General features: G+C 39.2%; 2 protein-coding genes and 1 pseudogene across 3 annotated transcripts; all 3 read right to left on the bottom strand.

Annotated features, from left to right (window-relative positions):
• Nucleotides 1-951: 951 nt before the first annotated feature.
• LOC146917660 (large ribosomal subunit protein uL5-like) lies at nucleotides 952-2,052 on the bottom strand (annotated as a pseudogene). Its single transcript, XR_015015806.1, has 3 exons — nucleotides 1,905-2,052; nucleotides 1,779-1,820; nucleotides 952-1,151 (listed from the first exon to the last, which is right to left on the bottom strand). The product of XR_015015806.1 is annotated as a large ribosomal subunit protein uL5-like (transcript).
• Nucleotides 2,053-18,991: 16,939 nt separating this feature from the next.
• LOC146917659 (uncharacterized) lies at nucleotides 18,992-19,499 on the bottom strand. Its single transcript, XM_085721908.1, has 2 exons — nucleotides 19,403-19,499; nucleotides 18,992-19,311 (listed from the first exon to the last, which is right to left on the bottom strand). The coding sequence occupies exons 1-2, from the start codon at nucleotides 19,497-19,499 to the stop codon at nucleotides 18,992-18,994; spliced, it is 417 nt and encodes a 138-aa protein (XP_085578034.1).
• A 1,829-nt stretch (nucleotides 19,500-21,328) lies between these two features.
• LOC146917658 (uncharacterized) lies at nucleotides 21,329-24,223 on the bottom strand. The gene has a single exon (XM_085721907.1). It carries the CDS (start codon nucleotides 24,221-24,223, stop codon nucleotides 21,329-21,331), a length of 2,895 nt encoding a protein of 964 aa, XP_085578033.1.
• Nucleotides 24,224-25,597: the final 1,374 nt, after the last annotated feature.

Below are 25,597 nucleotides of genomic sequence, written 5' to 3'. Positions count from 1 at the left end.
CAACAACGATCATACACAAACAAGCTAAATCGCGCAATTGGAAAAATTAAATTAACGAGTTCGATGATGAAAGTAGTTCAAACGTTTCATAATAAGAAAACATATCAAGAACAGATTTCGTCACAATGAGAAAAACGTTTCATAATCCATGTGCTTCATCATAAAACAACATAACAAAAACATAAAAACAGTGATCCAAAATCTGACTGATAATTAAGACATTGTCCAAGAGAGACCAAACTATAGTTGCCAAAAACAGTAACATAATCCTAAAAGAACTCAGTTTAACTAAACAATTGCCTGAGATTTGTTAAGGATCACTCCCTCAAATTTCACCTGGAACCACTTCATGGCATCATCCTTCGTGACACGGTGTTGAATTCCAACACGGGCCTTGCATCTACGGCGACGACCCACACGATAACCAGGACGTTCCAGAACAACAAAGAAATCCATTCCATAAATACCAGTAGAAGGGTCATACCTGGAGCAGATTGTCAAGCGTCAGGGACCAATAATGTTTCAATAATTTTAAATCTTAACAACTATGAAATCAAACATTTATGAGGAGAATGAACCTAAAGCAAGATAACATAAATACAGGAAAATAAATCCAAAAAAGAAAGGCATGGCAATGTCATTTCAAGTACAGTAAGCAAAATTGCAAAAATAGATAATTGGATTTTACTTCATAAAAAAACTAAATCACACAAATGAACCTAGCCTACATAAGTCCTTGTTCCTCAAGACCATATTAAGCAAACTTTATTATATGCACCAACAAAGCAAGGAATAATAAAAACGAAGCACAAATATTTTCAATTAATTTGGAACATGCAGTCTGTACCACAAGTACACAACCTATGTCATATCATAAAATTTCCTGCCTAAAATGTTAATCTCTTACAAAAGTAAAAGAAATAGCATGAAATCCAAGAGTTGTTCTTAAGCTTACTTGATTCCCAAATCAATATGCTCCTGAATACCAAATCCAAAGCAACCAGTATCACTGAAGTTCCTCCTCAAAAGTTCATACTCCTTCACCTTTAAACCACTCTCCAAAAGCTGCATTGCCTTGTCACCTCTGACAGTAACATAGCATGCAATCTTCTCATTTCTTCTGATTCCAAAGGATCGCACAGTATACCTCGCTGTAAAAATTCAAAGGAGAAACAAATGAGACAACCACATTTATCCAATATTATATGATAGCCAGTTTATAAGATTATATAATATAGAGTACATTAGATTTTTAGCATGGAAACTAGGTTAAATTGAGCAAAAGTAAGCCAAAATGCTCAAGTACATCGATAAGTCGAAGACCGTAAACATCTTTCATTTCTTTTCTTACATGTGTGGATTTGATATTTTATTGCTTACATTAATCCTATGCCTCTAAGACCCGTAACAACCTTACCGCAATTTTAGTCACAAGTTCAAACCTTTCATCATTACCAATAACTACAAAATCAAACTACAATCACTACCCTATTATCAAGCTTTCGCATTGTTGAATGAAAACAAAATCATAACACAATTGAAAACCCCATAATTAACCCTAAATTAGACTACATACCAAACCCCAAGTTAATTTTTTTGTCTGAAACACATTACACTTTCAAATCACTATGTCTGTGAAGAAAAACTGATAGAATCCCAAAATTGATAATAAAGTTTATATATAAAATAAAAAAAACATATAATTAACAGAACCCTAAAATCCATACTCATTACCAGCATTACATAAGAACCCAGTGATAAATTTCTACAAAACTAACCTTTGGAGAACACTGGGTTTGACCACTAAGTTGTTCCAGCACCTACAACACACAAAAAAAATATCAAAATGAAATCTATAAATTGACAAAAAAAAACTCAGATCCAGTGAGAAGAGGGGTGAAAACCTTAGCGGCTCTGGTGAGACGATCTCCACTCTCATCGACGGAGATGTTGAGAACGAGCTTCTGAACCTTGATCTCCCTCATTGGGTTCGCCAGTTTCTTCTCGGAAGCCATTGATGTGTTGCGGCGGCAGAGATCAATTACAACATGTACACAAAAACACAAATTATCACTTTTCTCAAATTTAATTAAATAGAACAAAATCACGAACCCTAAAATGAAATTGTGCAACGAATGGGATGCTGATGAATCGAGCTATGAATCGACGTTGTGAACTGAACGAAGAATCGAAGTGATTATTCGTGGTTGTGAAGGGAGAAAGAACAATCGTGTGGTGAATAGCTCTGTTTCTGCTTTTGCGATCGATTGATTGTTTGTGGAATTGAGCTCTACTTCTGAGAGGCGTGATGAGGATGATGCATGATGGTGGTGATGGTGGCGGCGACGGTGGTGATTGCTGATGCCGATCCATTTTGTTCGGTGAGTTTTCTGGTGAGAGAGAGAGAGAATAGAGAAGGGGACTATGAAAGTTATTAATGAAGTGTTGGGTAACATTTTTTTATCTGTTCAAAAAGAAATATTGGATAATATTATATTTCATGGGTAGTGTGTAAGACATGTCAACTCAGAATCTGCTTTCCCATTTGCCAGGGGCATCCCCTCGCAAAAGCCCTCGCAACTGATGACAAAAGACTGATCTTGCAGTCTCTTTGCTGCCAAGATCACGTGATTTCAAATCTGCTTTCCTGCCCTACAATTTGCCATGAAATTTGCCAGGAGTTTTCCCTGGTAAATTTGCCAGGAGTTTTCCCTGGTATTGCTCCTGGTAAATTTGCCAGGAGTTCTTGCTCCTGGCATAATTCCCTGGCTAAATGCATGATTTCTTGTAGTGGCTAGGTTATAAGCCTGCCTGACCTATTTCCACCCATACTTGAGAATAGTGAAACTATTAGTGTACAATTAGAACCTACTGTCTCATGCGCCCCAACGCATAAGGCAACCTTTGCTATTTCCTCATGTGCACCCATGAGCCCCGCGCATGGCTTTCGGGCAGAAACTGTTGTTTACTTGTTTTTCAAGATGGATCGATGAGAAGGCCCAACTTTCTTCTCTTAACCCCTAAGTGATGATGAAATATAAATAAAGTCTCTTGCACACTTTTTATTCTTTCAGAAAGCTAGCTCTACAAAGCAAAGGGTCAAACATTAGAGTTTCAAGGCAGAGGATCTCCATCCTCCTCTTGATTAAGGTGGTATGTTTTTATATTGCTTGTAATGGTGTGGGCTACCATGTGTAACTAAACCTCTTTGATTATGGTTCCACGATGAACATCTTATTATTTATTGCATTCAATTAATAACAATTTTTATTCAGTTTATTATTCAAGTGTCTGATTTAATTTATAATTTATATATGTATATATGTGTATGTTCGTTTCTATATCAAATACTAGATGGAGAATATTAGGATTGACATCTCTAATTCCATCCAATCCATAAAGTAATAAATTGCTTCGTTTCTAAATTAAATTCTTTTAATCAAATCTAAGCATGAATTTAGGGTTTTGACTCATCTTAAGGGAACACCGCAATTATAACTGATTGAATTGTGGCAATATTAGAACGTGCTCCTTAAAATACCTACTCATACACTTGCTCAAGGGATGCAACTTGTGCTTTTCTCATTGGAGAATTTATTCACAATAAAACAAGATGTGGGTATAGCAAGAACACTTAAAACACAAGAATTCACTTTCATGTACAAGAAACAAACAATTTAGAGGAGACAACAAAAAATTTATGTCATAATTTTCAATAAAAACAAGCCGCTTAATCATGCCTTTCGCAATAAAACATAACAAAAGAATTAAAGTTCAAGGGAGTTTGGCAACACTACGACTCAAGACACTTTATTAGCGCCCCCCCCCCCCCCCCCCCCCCACACACACACACACACACACTTGGTAGAAGCATTGTCCTCAATGGTTTAAAACAAGAAAAATAAAAGAAAAGAGAAGAAGGAGAAGAAGAAGTAGGAGAAGAAGGAGAAAGAGAGGAAGAGGAAAGTTCACATTTTCATTGAGGTCCATAAGGAGGACCTTGGAGGTGAAAGTGTTCCATCCTGTTCCAAAGCATTTGATTGTTTTCTTCATTTATTCGATTTCCCCTTTGGACATCGTTCCTCAGCCCGGCCATTTCATCACCTTGTCTTTGTTGATCGGTGCATATTCTTTGAACTTCGGTTTGCATCCATGCCCACTGTTCATCATTATAGTTTCCACCGGCTTCTTGTTCATGGTGCTCTGCACCTACCTCCTCTTCATCACCACCATCATCTTGTACCTGTGGGTTAGTACCAACATAAAGCAAATTTTCCACCACCTCTGGATTAGTTATGTCCGGATTAGGTAGAATAATCAAACAATTAGCTCTAAAGAATTGTGAGTAGGGCCATGGGTTCTAGGGAAGGACAAAGTAGTTTGTGTATATAAGTCTAGATAATAGTTCTTCTCTATCCTCTTGATCTCTTGATTCACACTCACCTCAAACTTCCTAGCAATAAAGGTGATGATTCCACCAACCATTATATCACCCTTATCATCCGGTTTTTTTTAGCAATTGAAACAAGATAATCAAGCAAATAATAGCAAATGTTAACATGGTGGTTATAAAGCATAGCCTACAACATAAAGAGCTCATCAGTCCTCATCATTCATGCCTCTTTCCTACCTTATATGGTGCAAGCCATAATCCTTGGAAGGTACCTAAGCACATGGTTTTGTTATTCAACAGCCTAATCATATGTTCCTCTATTCCTAGTCTATCCATAACATTAACATCTGGGTACCTGCAAGGAGAGATAGTTCTAGAGATTAGAGATTTATACATATTCCTTTGCTCGGGATCCTTGAATTCGATCCCATGATTTCAGACTGTTGATTGTTTTCTGCTTGTACCGCTTTCGGAGCCTTCAATCTCCTTACTTTTCCTCCTTGATGCCATTGACCTTAATTTGACTTGGTGTGGGTTTGGGTGGAGGTTAGGTATGGACAGGGTTTTGTGTGGGAAGGGTTGGTTTAGTAATGAGGTTTGGGTTTAAGTGAGGTTTATGAGTTGAATGATGGAGATTGGTGAAAAAATTTTGGTTTTCGGGTTAGGGTTTAATGGTGTACAAATTTTGTGTTTGGATATGATTTGGATTAGAAATTGTTGGTTTTGGTGGAGTTATGAAGGTTTGTAGGCTGGGGGTTAATGGAGTTTTTAAAGAGAAGTGAGTGAATGGGGAAGAAGAAAATTTTTGAGGGTATATGGTGCTGAAAGGTTGGCCGGCCGTGCCACCACAGGCACGGGTCGTGCCAAGCTTCTGCCATTTGGTGGTTTTTGTGTTGTTTTGGACTGGTACTGTCGTGCCACCACAAGCACGGGCCGTGCCAAGATTCAGGTCATGCTAGGCTCCATTTTTTTTTCATTTTTTGCATCATATTGGACAAATACCTACAAAATAAATTAAAATAACACAAAACAAACAAAATAAAAGCAATTAAACTCGTGAGTTGCCTCCCACGAAGCGCTCGTTTAATGTCATTAGCTTGACAATCAAAATGTTTCTCTACCCTATACCTAATCTTTCACAAAGGGACAAAGGCATTAAACTGACATTCTCTCCCAAATCACACATGGCTGTTTCTATAATCTCGGATCCTATGACACATGGTATGGAAAAACTCCCTAGATCCTTAAGTTTAGGTGGCAATTTGTCTTGAATGATTTCAATAAAACTCCTGAACTGCTCATCTAACTTGGACTCATCAAACCCTTGTGGGAAAGGAATTTTTGGCTTATATGGTGGTGGTGTGTTAGGCTTTTCACTCTCTAATACAACTTTCTCGCTTTGTGGCTTTTCACTCTCTACCTCAACCTCAATTGTCTTGGTTTCCACAACTGGGTCCTTTAATTGCTTACTATCCCTAAGTGTAATAACATTTATCGGGCCTTTGGGATTGGTTTCAGTTTGACTCAGAAGGACTCCGGAGGGTTGTGAGGAAGAGGTTACTTGTTGGGCTACTTGGGAGATTTGAGTCTCTAGCATTTGTTGTGAGTACAAAATATAATCTACTTTTGAGGAAAGTCTATCGAGGGAGTCATTCAAAATTCTAGCTTGGATTTTAAATTCTTGGTTGTGCCTAGTGTCATCTAATACAAGATTTTATAGCAAAAGTTCCAAGTCGGATTTTTGAGGGACTCTTTAGTTGTTTGCAAAACCGGGTGGTGTTGTTCTTTGTCTAAAAAGATTTTTAGGGGTTTGAAAAAAAATTTGATTGTTCCTAAACCCTTGATTATATTGAGCATAGTTTACTTGCTCAGGACTTCTAACAACACTACCTAGTTGACATTCAACACCAGTATGACCAAATATTCCATAAACCTTAGGAGGTAAAACAGGGGAAGAAGTCCATTGATAGTGGTTTTAAGCCATGCCTGAAATCAAAACAGTTAAAGATAAAAAATAAAATAAAATAAATTAAAATAAAGAGAAAGAGAGAGAGAGAGAGAGAGAGAGAGATATTTTTTATATATATATTTTTTTAGTTGAAGGTAGAAAAATAAAAAAAAGAAAAAATATTTTTTTTACATATATATATATATATATATTGTCTAATCACTACTAAAAAGTTAATCAAATTACAATAATTCCCCGGCAACGGCGCCAAAAACTTGATGGGATAAAACCGCAAGTGCACGGTTCTACCGAAGTAATAAAAATAGAGTATCGTTTCGACAGGGAGTTGTTCAATTCAATTAACCTTAGTTGATGGTTAGAAGAGATTAAGTTGCAAAGTTGGGGTTTTCAAACGGTTGAAATAAAATATAATAATAAAAAGAGCCTTGAGATTATTGGTTCATCATAATGACAAACCCTTCATAAACCAAAACCTTAAACCTAGAACTTTATGTTAGACCTAATTTCTAAAGACAAGTTTCTCTTTAGCCTATCACTTCTCCTTTCGGTCTCAGTGAGTGTGTTCCTCTAGCAATCACGCCTATTTTGCTGGTTTGATTGCTATTAGAATCCTTGAAGTTTGAAACTTTATATGTCTCAAGGTTTGCAAAGACTATTTTGCTGCCTATGCAATCCTTGTCTATATTCACTTGTTCCAATATTAAAACTTCATCTTTCGATCCTTCTCTTAATATTTGTGATGAATCAATAAAAGCTATTAAACTTCATTTTTCGATCCTTCGATTAATACATGTTATTGATTATAAGAACGGTGAAATAGATTAGAAATTAGGGTTACATAAATTTAGGGTTTAAAGCTTGGTTTGATTAGGATTATGTCATTAGACTTATCCAACAATCCCAAGATAGGAAGAGTCTACTCACTCATGTTCATCGTAGACATGAAGAAGAAGAAGAAAAGCATAAAGTAAAATAACAAGGAAATAAAGAAATAAAGAAAGAACTTTTATTAAGAAAGACAATTGTCACTTATTGAATTCCAAGAACAAAAGATGAATTGTTGTGATAGCTAGCTGCTATATTTATAGTCTTATGTCGACTTAAAACCTAAGCAACTATTCACTAGAATGTTCCACAAGAAATCACGGGCTTTTCGGTCAAAATAGGTAGCTTGTTTCTGAAGTAAAAGCAGCAAAAGAGTATCCTGAAGCTTGGCACGGCCGTGCTGCTGGTGGCACGGGCCGTGCCTCCTCTCCGACTTGGGGAGTGACATATTTTTGTCACATATTTCGTATTTTCATCCCGAATCAGCTTCTAATCCTCTTTCTTTTGCTCCAAGACTCAATCTATCAAATATTCATTCCTGAAATATAATAATTTGCAATTGAAGTAAAATAGTTCTAAAAGGAAATAATATTTAAATAAAATAAACTTAAATCTAAATAAAATAGACTCAAATATTATATTAAATTAACTAATTATTGACTCATCAACCACAAGGAACAAGGAGCACTAGGATTGAAGGTGGATTCACAAGATTCATTGAGAAATCATGGCTTTATATCATCCATCCCTTTTCTTATCCTTGTAAGGTTACCATGACAATGAGTAGCTAGACTCTTTTTGTTGGGATTAAATGTAATCAACTCTACTAATATGTATTCCCTTTGATTATGATGTTGTTTGACTTTAACTATCTTATGATGTTGAGGTTATTCTTATTTTCCATTACAATCTTATGGGTTCGAATTGTAATTGAAAGATACCTTTTGAATCTAGGTTAGAATAACCCTCTAGCAAAGCTTTTATTCTAGACATGGAATTTAGGTTTTGATAATCACTTTGAATATTGGAACCCAAGACTTTTGTATCATTTAATAGTTTGGGAAATCATTTATACAACGATACAATCGACTATTGGATCGTTTAATAGTTTGGGAAATCGACGATTAAACGATTCAATAGAAATCACTTCATCATTTGGACACGAATGATGTTGTTGAGCAATATGTGATAATATCGATTGATAACTAGAATATGCAACACTAATCCGAGAATACGTATAAGTAGGTTGATGAAGTTTAATCCCAGCATAGTTTAGAAAATTTATAGTTTGCTAGCTTATAAAACAAAACTTATCAACACTCTATCACTCAGAACGATATAGATTGATAGCAAAAATACTTACTTTTGATACTACATCAACTAGTAACCAAGTGCATAATAAAATTGATAGCAAAATTACCCTTTTTGCGAGTCAGTTTATTCATGCTGAATTAGGGGTGTACATGGGTCGATTTGGGTTGGGTTTGGCCAAACTCAATACTCGAATCATATAAGGTATTTCAGTTTGGATGAGGTAAAATAATCACCTGTTACACTATTGGGTCGATTTAGTGCATTACCATACAGTAAAAATCAGAGGATTCGAAAGACCTGATATCATCTCTCTTTATATTTTCAAAACAACTTTTATTAGCTTATTTACTGTTTATGCAATCAAACCTACGACCTCAGACACTAAAATAATTTACACATATCCTAGATATTAACTGTATTTCCAAATTGAAATTAACACAATCCTCGTGGATACGAACTTTGATTTATTACTTCGAAAGAATTAGTACACTTGCTAAATATTTATCAATCATGCAACGATCCATAAGTGTTTTGTAGTGAGGAATCATGTAAATCGACAAAATCAAGACATCACGTGAAGGATCAAGGATATGGAATTGAAGATCAAGGGTTCTTAGAAAGTTGTTGAAGACAATACAAAGTGAAGAAAATGTATTTCATGTTCATAAGAGTTTTCAGACAGAAGAACGATAAAAAAGGGACGAAAACGCAAAAAATCCCACCTGAGGGGAAGGCTCAGGCACCCCTGCGCCTGTACCATGCGCCCCTACGCATGGGACATCATTCCTTGCTTCCTCAAACTCCCCTGCATGCAGGCTCCCAAGTACGGGTAAAAACTTCTTTTTACTTGTTTTTTAAGTTGGATCGATGGATAAAGCCCAACTAGAACTTTTACCCCGGGCGAACATGGAGAAGCTAATATGTTGCAATATGACGCCCGTTTGTTTTGGATTTTTTTGAAAAAAAATAATATTTTTTTAACTAAAAAGTCACTTTTATTTTTTTATTTTTGTAGTGTTTGTTTTTTATTTTTAAAAAATCCTTCTTGTTGAAAAAGTCATTTTTAGCCTCAAAATGAAAAGCTAATTAAAGTAGTTTTTTCTAAATCTATTTATTTTATAAATGCAATGAACTCAAGTGTAAGAGTTTCAAAACAAACTAAAAATGATTTTTATGATAGTAAGCAAACAGAAATAGTTGTAGATTATTTTAACTCAAAATATATTTTATTTAAAGCTGAAACAAACGCATCCATGATCCATTACATAGATAAAAAAACAACTCAACATAAAAAATAGTTTAGGACATACAACAGTTGTTCACACATTTTGGAATACTTCTTTATACACTACATTTGAAGTGGTGCTGATGCAATCCCCATCGTCATCAGTTAACAATATCTTTAAACCATCCCTTGATGTAACATGTGATATTGCAACATATAGCTGCCTATGCGAATTCCTTGTTGTTATTGAAAGCCAATCAACAGCGCATTAAGTGTCATAAAAACATGGGTGAAAAATTCAACTTCGATTAAGTGGCATAGAATTCCTCGATGTTATGAAAAGCCAATCAACAACGCATTAAGTGTCATAAACGCATGGGTGAAAAATTCAACTTTACATTAAGTATCATAAACACATGGGGAAATGAGTATTTAAATTCTTTGATGTTATGTGTGCAAGCCACATTAAATATTAGATCAAGGGCTGATATTACATCCGCGTCAAAGGTCAAAGATCCAACGATTATCATAGTTTGGCCCCTAGCAATTAGGTTCAGGTTTGATTAGGTCAATGCAATGTTAATAAGGGTGAGAAACAAATCTAATGAAAATTTTATAAAATTAGTCCATTAGGACAATCATCAAAATTAAAACTCGTAAAGCTCATTTGACACAATATCCTTCTACTAACCACTAGTAAACTTATATATGAAAGATGAATAGAAGAGTGTAAATCAAAGGAAATTTTTAATCTGGGAATCCAAAATAGAATGATTAAGATGTAAGCATAAATCATGATTATCCCCTCAAAAAACCTATAAAAAACGAAATTTGTGCTATACCGTGTAGGGTGTGATCACGATGATAATGCAAACCAATGAAAGGAAAGAGTAGAGGAATTGGGACGCTGAGATCGATGGAAGAAAAGAATAATGTGATGTGAATCTAAAGCTCACTGAACCCTAACAATAAACACATTGATAGAAGTTTGGCAAGTGCACCAAATACTATCGAAGTAGTAAAAATATCGATCCCACGAGGACTGTTTTTAACTTCAATAATTCAATCGCGTTATAAAAATAGGATGTATAAAAGTTTATTTTGTTTTGCCACTAGGCAGTAGATTTGATTTGATTTTAATTAAATCAAGTAACAAAAAATAAAGATTTGATTAAGAAAATATGAGAGAGATGAGATCAGGTCTGTCGAATCCTCTATGTTTCCCCTAATTGGTTACTGCACCTATTATTACTAATAATTTTCTAGTTTCATGATAGTTAACAAATTAGCCCTAATCAATCCCTTGAGTTAGGACCCTCTTCTTAAACTACAGCCCCTAATTCCTTAGGTGGTCTAATAATCTTTGAAGGTTTTATGAACGTTAACCTAATATCACTAATAAACGATTATCCATTCCTAGACTAACCATGTTTATTAGAACAATTCAATTAGGTCTAAGTCGAAAGCTATGATCAGTAGTCATTCGTTCTCACAAAATCATGTTTATATTTGATCAGGATATAAAAAGCATTAAGAACAATTGAATTGAATAAAGACTAGAAATTCATTAATAAACAATAGAGTTTCACAGCAACATATCATCAATTAGGGTTACATAGATTCATCTCTGACCTAATCTCTAAGAGATTTAGCTACTCATAATTGAGTTTACAAATAGCATAATCAATGAAAGAATTAAAACATACATAAACTGGGTTAGAGATGATGAAATCCTCTCCGCTGCAGCCTTCTGGGTGTTAAAATCGCACTTTAGCTCTCCAAAATCGTAATCCCCTTTGTTTGAGACTGACTTCAGCTTAAATAGGCAAGTTCTGATCACCCAAAATCGTACCACGATTAGAGAAATCGTACCACGATTGCATCTTTGAACCCTAATTTCCTTTAAAGCCCTTCTTGAAATCGTATCACGATTATATGGATCGTATTACGATCCAGCTCCTTCAAAAACATGCTTTCTGACTTCAAGAAATCGCATTGCGATTGGAAAACCGCAGTACGATTGGCTGATTCCAGTTCTTCCAAATTTGTTGCTTTTAACTGCTCCTGGACACTCAATGTTGCTTAGAAATCTATCAAAATGTCAAAATAAGTCCTAAAAATTACGTAATGACAGCATGTCATAACAACCCCAAACTTAAACCATTCCTTGTCCTCAAGGAATTCATTTGCAAAATTGACAGTCGACAGTAAAATAACAATTACCTGATCAAGTAATACTACCAAAAAGTTCAATCACCTTACTAGCTAAAGATGAGCTAGTTTGACTTGTTCGCATCCATCAATTCACAACTCCACGCAACAATTTGAGTAGGGTTCACAGTCGACATGCAATCTACATATTACCATACGCTTGAAAAGTTTCTAAACGTCAATCAAAATCAATGTCAATGCACACTTTGAGGTCTTTAAGGGTTATAACGGGGCTTAGGTGAAGGTGGGATAATATTTGGATAAGTAGGCTACACAAAATTTGAGTTAGGCATTCCTACGGAAGTTAAAGCACAAAATTCAATCCTTCATTCATTCACTTTGTGGAACAACAATTAATGTAAAGGTACTAGAGAATATTTTTAACCTTAGGGACAATCGAGTTTGAAGTTACTCGGATTTTTAATGTTTTGTCCCTTTCTTTTCATCATTCATTTTCATTTTTTTTTCATACACCATTTTTGTGTGTATTTTTCATGATAAAGTTCATTCTTTGTTCTCTTATTCTCTAGTACCCCCACCCCAAACTTAATTGGTTGCATATTCCAATAGCAACCCCAAACTTAATCTTTAGCAACATTCTACAATGCCTTAAATCAGAAAATACATTAAGGGACAAATCCTAAAAGTCTCTAGGCTTGTAATGTAGTTTGTCACCGAACAAAAAGTTCTAATCCTACCGGCTCAAATTGGCTAAGAAATGGATAATATATAACAATTAAAATCAGGGTAGGCTTCAAAAGGCTAACAGGACCAAGCACTTTTGCCTCAGTGTGCTAATGACAAAGATCAATCAACAACAGAGAAAAATCGCAAGTTCTAGAAATGTAGATGCATGGAATAATCTAATATATGTAAATTGAAAAACAAAATTTGGCAATGAACCTTATGGCTGAGATTTCTGGGAGTTGTGACTACCTATCTTTACTGCCGTACACTTCGCCTTTGAAAACTAAGTCACTCCTCCTTTTGAACTTTTGGAATATCACTTTGATCAGACATTTGTTACTAAACTGTAAAGAGTCAACTAACAAACAAATTCGTCAATAATAAACAAGTGCAAATTTATCACAAAAGGGGAAATAAGTTCAACAGACTTTTGACATTGAAGGGAAATTAAAAACAGAATGAAACGAAAGCAAAAGTAAATCTAGTGGGTTGCCTCCCACTCAGCGCTTCTTTATCGTCACTAGCTTGACTGCTAAGGATCCTTAGAGGTCCTTCAGAATGAGTCCCACCCTTCCTTTTGGTAGGTCGCCACCTAGGTATGGTTTAACTCTTTGTCCATTCACTTTGAAACTTTGATCTCCTTCAGGTGTCACTAGTTCAACAGCTCCATATGGTGACACACTTTTGACCAAGAATGGTCCAGACCATTTTGACTTGAGCTTCCCAGGAAACAGCTTCAGCCTAGAATTATACAACAAAACTAGTTGTCCACAGTTAATATCCCTAGACACTAAGTTTTTGTCATGATACCTTTTTGTCCTGGCTTTATAGATGAGCGCATTTTCATACGCTCTAAGCCTCATCTCCTCAAGTTCATTAAGTTTCAAAAGTCTTTTCTTACCAGCGGCTACTTGATCAAAATTTAAGGCCTTAATGGCCCAATAAGCTTTATGCTCTAGCTCGACTGGAAGATGACATGCCTTCCCATAGACTAACTGATAGGGTGAGAACCCAAGATGAGTCTTAAAGGCTGTCCTATATGCCCACAGTGCGTCATCTAATTTCCTAGACCAATCTTTCCTATTTGACGCAACTGTTTTCTCTAGAATTTGTTTCAGCTGTCGGTTTGAAACCTCTACTTGACCACTAGTTTGTGGGTGATAGGGAGTTGCAATTTTGTGCTTAATGTTATACCTTTTTAGCACATTTTCAAGAAAATTATTGCAAACCCATCACTAATCAATACTCTAGGGGTTCCAAACCTAGTGAAAATATTCTTCTAAAGGAAGTTGACAACAGTTTTGGCATCATTAGCAACACATGATATCGCTTCAACCCACTTTGTGACATAATCAACACATACTAGAATATGGAGATAAGAGTAAGAGGAAGGGAATGGTCCCATAAAATCAATACCCCAACAGTCAAATTGTTCAACTTCAATGATTTCTTTTAGGGGCATTTCATTCCTCTTTGATATGTTACCTGTCCTTTGGCATCTGTCACATCTTGTGACAAAGTCGTGGCAATCCTTGAAAAGTGTGGGCCACCAGAATCCACTTTGCAAGACTTTTACAGCTGTCCTTTCTCCACTATGGTGGCCTCCATAAGCTAAGCTATGGCAGTGCCACATGATACTATGTGCTTCCTCACCTGCAACACAACGTCTAATCAAACCGTCAGTACCTACCTTAAACAGATAAGGATCATCCCACAAGTAGTGGTTTGCATCTTTGAAGAACTTTTTCCTCTGAGTATAGGTCATATCATCAGGAACTATGTTACCTGCCTTAAAGATTGCCATGTCAGCAAACCAGGGCCTTTCTCCAATAGCAAACAGCTGTTCATCGGGGAATTCGGCCTTGATGGCCTTCTCCTTCTTTGCTACCTCATCATTTTCCAGCCTTGAGAGGTGATCAGCTACCACATTCTCGACTCCCTTCTTGTCACAAATCTCAAGATCAAATTCTTGCAATAATAGGATCCACCTCAACAGTCGAGGTTTTGAATCCCCTTTAGTCAAGAGATATTTAAGAGCTGCATGATCTGTAAAAACAATGACTTTGGAGCCTATTAGATAAGAACGAAATTTTTCCAATGCAAAGATTACAGCAAGCAATTCCTTTTCAGTTGTGGAATAGTTAACTTGATTTTCATTTAAAACCTTGCTTGCATAGTAAATTTCATGGAAAAATTTGTTCTTGCGTTGGCCTAGGACTGCACCAACAGCATAATCACTTGCATCACACATAAGTTCAAATGGTAAATCCCAATCGGGTGCAATGATTATTGGTGCAGTCACCAACTTGTTTTTAATCAAAGAAAAAGCATTTAGACATTCAGAATCAAAATTAAACTCGTTTTCTTTGACCAAGAGGTTACATAGGGGTTTGGAAATTTTAGAAAAGTCTTTTATGAAACGCCGATAGAAACCGGCATGCTCCAAGAAACTCCTTACTCCTTTAACATTAACTGGTGGAGGAAGTTTCTCTATAACCTCTATCTTAGCTTGGTCCACCTCAATGCCTTTAGCACTTATTTTATGCCCCAAAACTATACCTTCAGTTACCATAAAATGACATTTTTCCCAATTCAAAACAAGGTTAGTTTCGGTGCATCTTTTAAGTACAGCATTTAAATGGAACAAGCATTGATCAAAAGACTTACCAAAAACAGAAAAGTCGTCCATAAATACCTCAATGTTCTTCTCTATCATGGCAGAGAAGATGGAGAGCATACACCTTTGAAAGGTCGCCGGCGCATTACACAGCCCAAAGGGCATCCTTCGATAAGCAAACACACCAAATGGACAAGTGAAGACAGTCTTTTCTTGATCTTCCGGAGCCACTGCAATTTGATTATACCCCGAATACCCATCCAAGAAGCAATAAAAGGCTTGGCCAACCAATCTCTCAATCATTTGATCCATGAATGGTAATGGAAAGTGGTCCTTTCTTGTTGCGGTATTCAACTCCAGTAGTCTATACACATTCTCCAACCAGTGACGGTACGGGTGGGTATTAATTCATTTTTTTCATTAGCCACCACCGTCATTCCTCCTTTCTTAGGCACCACGTGAACTGGACTCACCCATGAGCTATCTGAGATAGGGTAGATCATACCTGCATCTAGTAACTTCAGCACCTCTTTCTTCACCACTTCCTTCATTGTTGGGTTAAGTCTCCTTTGAGGTTGAACCACCGTTTTGTATTCAGCCTCCATGTGTATTTTGTGCATGCAATAAGCTGGACTAATACCCTTCAAATCAGAAATGTTCCACCCCAAAGCTCCTTGATTGTCCTTTAACACCCTCATTAATTTTTCTTCTTCCAAAGGTGTCAAGGTATTGCTGATGATTACAGGTTTAGAGGCATCTTTGGTGAGGAAAACATACTTCATGTGAGAAGGGAGTTCTTTTAATTCTGGATTTTTCTCTCCTTCTCCACTCAAAATAGGAGCATCCATCGAGTACTTACCCATTAATTCTTCTATTTTTACCGGTCCCAACTCTTGCTTGCTTACTTCTAGCTGCTTGACACAATTACTCACTTCAAGATCTTCATCATCCTCACAACTTACTATAGAATTCACAATTGCACGTTCAAGAGGTTGTGTTGGTTGATGTTCACAAGAGTCATCTTCAACTATTTCTTCAACTATTTCTTCAACAACATCAATCTGGTAGCACTTGGGGTTTTCATCTTTGTGCTTCATGGCCTCAAATATATTAAACACTACTTGCTCCTTGTGGAATCTCAACATTAGCTCTCCTTTCTCAATATCAATTAAAGCACGACCAGTTGCAAGGAAAGGTCTTCCTAGAATGAGTGGCATTTCTTCATCTTCAGCCATATCTAAAATCACAAAATCTGCCGGAAACACCAAGTCATTAACCTTGACTAGCACATCTTCAAGAACACCGAAAGGATAAGAGATTGACCGATCAGCTAAAGTAATGGTCATTCTTGTTGGTTTTGGCTCCCCACACTTAAGTTTCTTCATCATTGAAAGAGGCATCAAGTTGATACTTGCTCCCAAATCACACAAAACTCTACCAATATCTACCGGTCCAATGGAACAAGGGATAGTAAAAGCACCAGGATCCTTCAACTTAGGTGGTAGCTTCTTTTGAAGAATAGAACTACAATTCTCTGAAAGTGCTATGTTCTCATCATCCTTAGGCTTCCTTCGTTTAGTTAACAAGTCTTTCATGAACTTAGCATACAACGGCATTTGATCAAGAGCTTCACCGAAAGGAATATTCACCTGAAGTTGTGAGAAAAGTTGCATGAACTTCTTGAATTGACCTTCATCCTTTTCTTTCTTCTTGGAAAGGTGAGGGTATGGAAGCTTCACATATGATGGAACAACTTGTGGTTTATCTCCATCTTTCAAGATTTGACTCTTCGACTTCCTCAAGATTGAATCTTCATCAATTAACTTCTCACTTTTTTCTCCCTCTATTTTTTTCTTCCTTTCATTTTCAACTACTCCATGATCAGTTTCTTTTTCAACTACACCCTCATCATTTTTTTCAACTTCACCATCTTCCTCCGCCTCAACTATTACATCATCAACCTTCTTTGGAGCTTTTGGAACTAAAGGTGTCAAAACCTTTTTGCTCCTCAATTCAATAGCATTACAAGACTCATTCTTAAGATGTCTTTAGTGTTACCTGAGAATCCGCCTTTGCTTTGTTCAGCCAATTGCTTAGCTAATTGCCCCAATTGAGTTTCAAGCATCTTCCTAGAAGCTTCATTGTTCTTTCTTTCAGCCTCTTGACTTTTCTTCATCTCCTCAAAGTTTCCTTGAGTCATCTTCATAAAGTTCATCATAGTTTCCTCAAGAGCTGATGGCTTTCTTTGTTGTTGTTGTGGAGGAGCAAGCATCTGAGAATTCAAAGCGTTGTTATTTGAGTAGCTTAGATTGGGATGCTTATTGATTCCTGGAGTGTAGTATTGATTTTTCCTTTGATATCCTCCCATGTAGTTAGCTTCTTCACTAGAACCTTCTGGTACACATTCACCATTGGGATGTTCTTCACCACATAAGTCACACTTGATTGCAGCCACTTGTTGTTGCTTATGAGCCAAAGTGAAGCCTTGAAACTCCTTAGTTAGAGCCTAGATTTGTTTGTTCATAGCTGCTTGGTTAGCAAGGATAGCAGTTTGTTCACTCACCCCAAACACTCCTCTTTCTTTCTTCTTAGCTTCAACACGATACTCATTTCCAGCCATGTTTTCGATTAAAGCTTGGACTTCATGATCAGTTTTGCTCTTGAGACTACCTCCCGCGGAAGCATCTAAGAACATTCTAGTGTTTGGTGTTACCCCCTCAGTGAAGATTTGGAGGTATTGTTTCTCGGTGAACTCATGATTAGGGCATCTCTTAAGAAGCAAGTTGAATCGCTCCCAAGCATCATACAATGATTCACCTTCTCCTTGCTTGAAGTTAGAGATCTCCATCTTCTTTTCCCAATACTTAGACATAGGAAAATATTTCTCAAGGAACTTCAGCTCTAACTCTTCCCATGTTTGGACTGTCCCGTTTGGTATTGTTAGCAACCAATCTTTTGCTCTTCCCGTCAAGGTGAAAGGAAATAGCCTTAGTTTCTTTTGTGCTTAAGCATTTCGGCGATCACGTCGAGATGCCAAGCGTTTATTCTTTCGGCGTTTGTTTTCGAGAGAAGCTCTGATGGAAGGCGCTTCCTACTCTGAAGGAAGACTTTTTATTTTACACTTCCAACTCTGATGGAAGGCGCTTCCTACTCTGAAGGAAGACTTTTTATTTTACACTTCCAACTCTGATGGAAGGCGCTTCCTACTCTGAAGGAAGAATTCTTATTTTACACTTCCAACTCTGATGGAAGGCGCTTCCTACTCTGAAGGAAGACTTTTTATTTTACACTTCTAACTCTGATGGAAGGTGCTTCCTACTCTAAAGGAAGACTTTTTGTTTTACACTTCCAACTCTGATGGAAGGCGCTTCCTACTCTGAAGGAAGACTTTTTATTTTACACTTCCAACTCTGATGGAAGGCGCTTCCTACACTGAAGGAAGACTTTTTATTTTACACTTCCAACTCTGATGGAAGGCGCTTCCTACTCTGAAGGAATACTTTTTGCTTCCCGCTCTGAGGGAAGACTTTTAGTGGGCGAATTCTGTTTGTATGATAGAAAAAATACGGAGAGAATCATAGATATGAAAAAAGGAAAGGGCGCCTCGTTAAGAACCCCTGCCCTTGCAGGGGAAAAGAGTGCCACCCTAACCCTGTATTATCGATAAAGTCAAAAGATAAGAGTTGCAGTGGTGATCTTACATCATCCTTATTTGGTACATAATAAAATTAAATGCAAAAGAAAAAGAATCTAGCTATAATAGTGGCGCAGATTGGCCACGTTCCAGGTGCGAGGTACGACATCTCCGTTCAGTTCTTCTAACTTATACGCCCCGTGAGCGTATTTTTCCCTAATTCTGTAAGGTCTTTCCCAGTTTGGAAAGAGTTTGCATATTCTGGTTGGGGCGACGACTTGCTTCAGGACCAGGTCGCCCTCTTTCATTTCCCTGGGCGTCACCCTGGAGTTGTATCGTCGAGCTGCTCTCTGCTTGGCTGCGAATTCCCTGATGTGTGCTTGTTCCCTGACCTCATCAATGACGTCCATGCTTATCGCCATACCTACTTCATTAGCTTTTTTAAAGAAAATAACACGTAAATTTATAATAGCAATATTTCCCTGCACGTAAAAAATGTTAGTCGCCTGGCGAAATAAGATAGATACCTTCTTCTGAAAACGTATCTCGCCTCCATGTGGGGGTGTCGATTTCAACGGGTATCATGGCGTCAGCGCCGTAGACCATAGTGAACGGTGTCTCCATGGTTGTAGAATGAGGGGTAGTGTGGTAGGACCATAATACCTGTACTTATTTTGATCGATGCATCGTTTACATATAGCAGAGTAGCTTGAAAGAGATATAAAACTTTGGAGAATGATTTCAATAAAAGGAATGTTGAAGCGAGAGTAAATTGATTCTGAAAACTATTCATACCTCATGGAGTTGTTCTGCCCACAAACTTTTGGCGGCCTCTAATTTCTTTTTGATCCCGTTAAGAATAACCTTGTTGGCTGATTCAGCTTGCCCGTTTGCGGGTGAATTACAGAGACGAATTTTGTCTGTATCCCTAGGTTCTTGCAGAAGTCCAACACTGTTGAGCTTGCGAACTGGGTTCCATTATCAGACACTATGCACCTAGGTAGGCCGAAACGACAGATGATCTTCTTCCAATAGAACTTCTTTACTCTTTCTGCAGTTATCTTAGCGACTGCTTCCGCCTCAATCCATTTGGTGAAGTAATCCACGCCCACTATGAGAAATTTCAGCTGCCCTGGGGCGAGAGGAAAAGGTCTGACAATGTCGACTGCCCATTTGTGAAATGGCCATGGTGAGTATACAGAGGTCAACTCTTGAGCTGGGACATGCTTCCTGTCAGAAAACCTTTGGCACTTATCACATTTCTTTACGAAATTCGAGCTATCCTGAAGCATGGTGGGCCAATAGTATCCGGCGCGGAGGAGTTTGGCGGCTAGAGCTCGCCCGCCTATATGACTTCCGCAAACGCCCTCGTGTACTTCCAAAAGGACCAAGTGCGTCTCGCCTTCTCCTAAGCATCGTAGCAAGGGAGTCGTGCGGCCTCTTTTGTAGAGTTTTCCAGAAACCAAAGTGAATTTGGACGCGTGCCTTCTGACTGTCTGTTCTTCCTCGCCATCGGTTGGTGTGAATGACCCTGTCAAATATCTAAGCAATGGCTCCATCCATCCTCCTGTGTTCTCGGCGACCTGAAGTACTTCGTCCACCTTTGTACTAGGTGTTGCAACTACTTCCTGGATAACTGTTCTGTTGTTGCCTGGTCGTTTAGTGCTGGCGAGTTTTGCCAACAAATCTGCTCTGGAATTCTGCTCCCGTGGCACATAAATGGCTTCGAAGAAGCTAAATTTCTTGGCGAGACTCTGCACCTTGGTCAGGTATTTGGCTAGCTGTGTGTCCTTCGTTTGGTATTCGCCTGTGATCTGACTTGTTATGAGCTGGGAATCACACTTGGCTCTTAAATTCTCGGCGCCCATCTCTAGGGCTAGGGCCATGCCGGCTATCAAAGCTTCATACTCGGCCTGATTGTTGCTTGCCTTGAATTCGAATCTGAGGGATTGTTCGATGAGGACATCGTCCGGACCTTCCAAAATAACGCCTGCGCCACTGCCTTTCAGGTTGGATGAACCATCTACAGATAAGAGCCATACGAAAGGAGGTTGTTCCTGTACTGGGGAGGCGAGCTCTACTACAAAATCTGCCAACACTTGGGATTTGATATTTCCTCTTGGTACGAACTGGACGTCATACTCTGAAAGCTCTATGGACCAGGCCACCATTCTTCCGGCCAAGTCAGGTTTCCCCAGTACTTGTCTGATTGGGTAATCTGATTTTACGATGACCTTGTGACTTTGGAAGTAGGGGCGAAGCTTTCTTGCTGTTACAACGACAGCAAGGGCGAGACGTTCTATCTTCTGATATCGCAGCTCTGCCCCCTTGAACACCCTGCTGATGAAATAAATTGGCTTCTCTCCTGCTGCTGAATCTTCTACCAAAACTGTGCTCATGGCGTTGTCAGATATCGCCAGATACAGGAAAAGGATGGCGTTCTGATTTGGCCGTTAAAGGACGGGCGGACTAGATAAGAACTTCTTAATTTGCTGGAAAGCATCCTCACATTCTGGAGTCCACTCGAATTTCTCCTTTTTCTTAATGGAGGCGAAGAAAGAGAAGGCTTTGTCGCCGGCGCAGGACAAGAAACAAGATAGAGCGGCGAGCCTACCTGTGAGTTGATGTACTTCCTTAATGCTGGTGGGGCTTCTCATGTTGATGATCGCCTGGCATTTGTCAGGGTTTGCTTCGATGCCTCGTCTTGTTAAGAGGAAACCTAAGAATTTTCCCGCTTGCACTCCAAAAGAACACTTAGCTGGATTCAAACGAATTCTGTATCTTCGAACCTGGCTCAATATCTCTTCCAGATCTTCTGAGTGACTGTAACCCTCTTTCGTTTTTGCAACCAGGTCGTCAATATATACCTCAAGATTTCGTCCTATCTGCGCGGAGAACGCGGCGTCCATAGATCGCTGGAAGGTGGCGCCTGCGTTCTTTAGACTGAAAGACATGACTTCGTAGTGATAATTCTTTGTGTTGGTCATAAAAGCCGTTTTTGGAGCGTCCAGAGGGTCCATCCGTATTTGATTGTAACCTGAATAGGCGTCCATAAAGCTTAGGGTTCTATACCCTGAGGCGCTGTCGATCAGGTGGTCAATGTTTGGGAGAGGATAAGGATCTTTAGGGCAAGCCATGTTCAAATCCGTGTAGTCCACGCACATTCGCCACTTCCCGTTTGCTTTCTTAACAAGGACGGTGTTGGCTAACCATGTGGGATATTTTATTTCGCTGATAAAGTGGGCTTCAACTAACTTTTTTACTTCCTCATCCACTGCCTTCCTTCTCTCCTCGCCCATCTTCCTTTTCCGTTGTACCACCGGTTTCACGCCAGGCTTGATGGATAGATGGTGACAGGCAATGTCGGGATCCATCCCTGGCATTTCTGATGGATGCCAGGCGAAAAGATCCAGATTTTTCTGCAGCAGTTCAACCATGGCGATCTCTTCTTCAGGGGACAGTGACGTGCCAATCTTCGTTGTGTGGTGAGCTTCTGGTCCGATGGATACCTCTTTTAATTCTTCAGTGGGCTCTAGGCGTTCTTGCTGGAAGTCTTCTCTGGGATCCAGATCGATCATGTTAACCTCATGCGTTACCTCACTACTTGATTTCTTTTTGGTCTTCTGCAACCGCAAACTGTTGTGATAGCACTCCCTGGCGAGTTTCTGATCGCCTCGAATGGTTCCAATTTTTCCAGAGTCAAGAGGGTACTTCATTACTAGGAACTTAGTGGACAAGAATCCGCCCAACAGGTTGAAGGCGGGGCGACCTATAATGATGTTGTAGGAGCTGGGCGAGTTTACGACGAGATACCTGACTCGAATGGTTTTGGCATGAGATCCGCTTCCGAAAGTTGTCTTTAGGGTAATGTATCCTCTTACATGAACCTGCTCGCCCGTGAATCCTGCCAGAGTTCCTTTGAAAGGTTGTAGCTGCTCCGAGTCTAGTCCCATTCGATCAAATGTGTCATAGTAAAGAATATCAGCAGAGCTTCCTGGGTCTATCAACACCCTCTTCACGTCCCACTTGAAGATTTGTAAAGTGACGACCATGGGGTCATCGTCGTGGGGTACTATGTCTCGATAATCTTTGGGCGTGAAAGATATCTCCGGTTCATGCCTCTGATCCGTCTCTTCATACTCCTGGCACAACATTACCTGCCTCACATATTTCTTTCGCGACGAGCTCGACTCCCCTCCTCCGGCGAAGCCGCCTGAAATAGTGTTTATGGCGTGTCTTTTTTCGTCGTTTACTTCCTCCTTTTTATGATCTACTTTCTGTTTATTCTCGCCCCTTCTGTCCTTGACATACCCTCTTAGCTTCCCGCTTTGTATCAGTCGCTCGATTTCCTGGCGAAGATGAATGCATGAGTCCGTGTCGTGTCCTCGTACCTTATGATATTTGCACCATTTGTCTTCATCCCTTCCCATGACGGGGCTGCGGGCTGGAAAGGGTTCTGGGATCAGCCTTGCTTCGAAGACCTCCTTCATGATACGCTCTGGCCTTGCATTTAAGGGTGTGAAGTCTCTTTGAGAATACGGATTGAACGGCCGCCTCTCTGGCCTTCTGTAGGGCGCGCGATCTCTGCTAGCTGTTGGTTGATAAGGTCGCCGCTCCGGGTTGCTCGCGCGCTCCTTGGCGTCTCTGGCCTTCTTTTCTGTGTTGCTCTCCTCACCCTTGATGTAACAGTCCGCCCTGGCTATAACTTCTTCCATGGAATCCGCAGGTTTCTTGGCTAGAGATTCGTTGAATTGCCCTGCTCTTAATCCGTTCTGAAAAGCTCCTACGAACACTTCCTGGTTGGGGTTGATCACCTTGATGGTTGTGTCGTTAAACCTAGCCAGGTAGTCTTTGAGGGATTCATTATGTCCCTGTCGCACATTGAAGAGGCTGGTTGCTGGGACCTTGCGATGTCGACTAGCGGAGAACTGTTGGATGAGTTTTCTGGTCATGTCCTGGTAGCTGAGGATGGAGAACCGTGGAAGATTCATGTACCAGCGTAAGGCGGCGTCAGTGAAAGTACCTGCTAGCAATTTGCACTTTAGAGAATCAGGAGCCCCGATAACCGCCATGCGTGTATTGAAGGCCGTGACATGCTCCATGGGGTCGCTTTTCCCGTCGAAGGCGGATAGGTGGGGCGGCTTGAAGCCCTCTGGAACTGGCGCGTCCCAGATTTCAGCGGATAACGGTTGTGGTTCAGGGTCGTCCAACTCGCCATGGTGTGACTCTTCTCTTTCCTCCAGTTGCTTTTGTTGCATGGTCTCCATTGAGGCCTGAAGGGCATCGTTGTGATCCTTCAGTTGAGCGAGTTGGGTTCGCATGGATTCTAATTCTTCAGCTGTTGCCATGATGAGATGAGAGGTTTTTCTCTAAATCGTACGTGAGGTGCGATTTAGGTTGGTTAAAAAAGGGTAGGTTTCTGAACCGCCAAGGAGTTTCACGGTTCAGAGGTCTCGTTTTAGGGTTCTCGAATCACGATTTACGATTCAGAAACGTGGTCAAGGCTAGTTTTACCTTTCCCACAGACGGCGCCAACTGTACTAGCAGAAAAGTACGGTAAGGAATACTAGGATTCTAGGGTTTAGACTGATGATTAGATGCCTTGAGAATGCTCTCAAGAGTAGTATTTATAGCCTGTCATGGGCTTGGGTTTCGGTTGCTTGGTTCCCAAGCAACAGGGGTATTTGCGTATTTTGGGGCTATTGGGCGGCTTCTAGAGGCTTCTAGAAGTTCTGTGAGGCGGCGCCAAGGCTTAATAACCCTTTTGGAGGGGCGCCAAGGCCTTTTCTGGAGGGCTTAGGGCCCTTAGGAAGATTATGACGGTCCACAAAGTAAATGGACAAAGAGTTAAACCATACCTAGGTGGCGACCTACCAAGAGGAAGGGTGGCACTCATTCTGAAGGACCTCTAAGGATCCTTAGCAGTCAAGCTAGTGACGATAAAGAAGCGCTGAGTGGGAGGCAACCCACTAGATTTACTTTGTTTTCAATTCTTTTTTTTTTATTTTCTTTTTATGTCAAAGTCCATTGAACTTATTTCCCTATTGTAATTGCTCCTGCACTTGTCTATTATTAATGAATTTGTTTTGTTTCATGTGACCTATTCCAGTTTAGTAACAGTTGTTTGATGAAATGGTATTCCAAAAGTTCTAAAGGAGGGGTGACTTGATTCAAAGGCGAAGTGTACGGCGTTGCTAGGTAGTCACATACTCCCAGAAATCTCAGCCATAAGGTTCATTGCCAAATTTTGTTTTTCAATTTACTTATATTTAGATTAGTTTTCCATGCAACTACATTTCTAGAACTTGCATTGTTTCTCTATTATTGATTGGTCTTTGTCAATTACACACTGAGGCAAAAGTGCTTGGTCCTGTGAGCCTTTTTGAAGCCTACCCTGTTTTAATTTGTTGAATTTATCCTTTCTTAACCAATTGTGAGCCGGTAGGATTAGAACTTTTTGTTCGGTGACAAACTACATTACAAGCCTAGAGACTTTTAGGACTTGTCCCTTAATGTATTTTCTGAGTTAAGGCATTGTAGAATGTTGCTAAAGATTAAGTTTGGGGTTGCTATTGGAATTTGCAACCAACTAAGTTTGGGGTGGGGGTACTAGAGAATAAGAGAACAAAGAATGAACTTTATCATGAAAAATACACACAAAAAAATGGTGTATCAAAAAAAAAATGAATGAAATTGAATGATGAAAAAACGGACAAAACATT

Source organism: Medicago sativa, chromosome 6 (assembly GCF_051527215.1).
Source record: "Medicago sativa cultivar Bolivia chromosome 6, Bolivia_mono, whole genome shotgun sequence".
NCBI classification, from domain to species: domain Eukaryota; kingdom Viridiplantae; phylum Streptophyta; class Magnoliopsida; order Fabales; family Fabaceae; genus Medicago; species Medicago sativa.
Note: the sequence above shows the minus strand (reverse complement) of the source record. Positions and strands in the feature narration are given on the sequence as shown.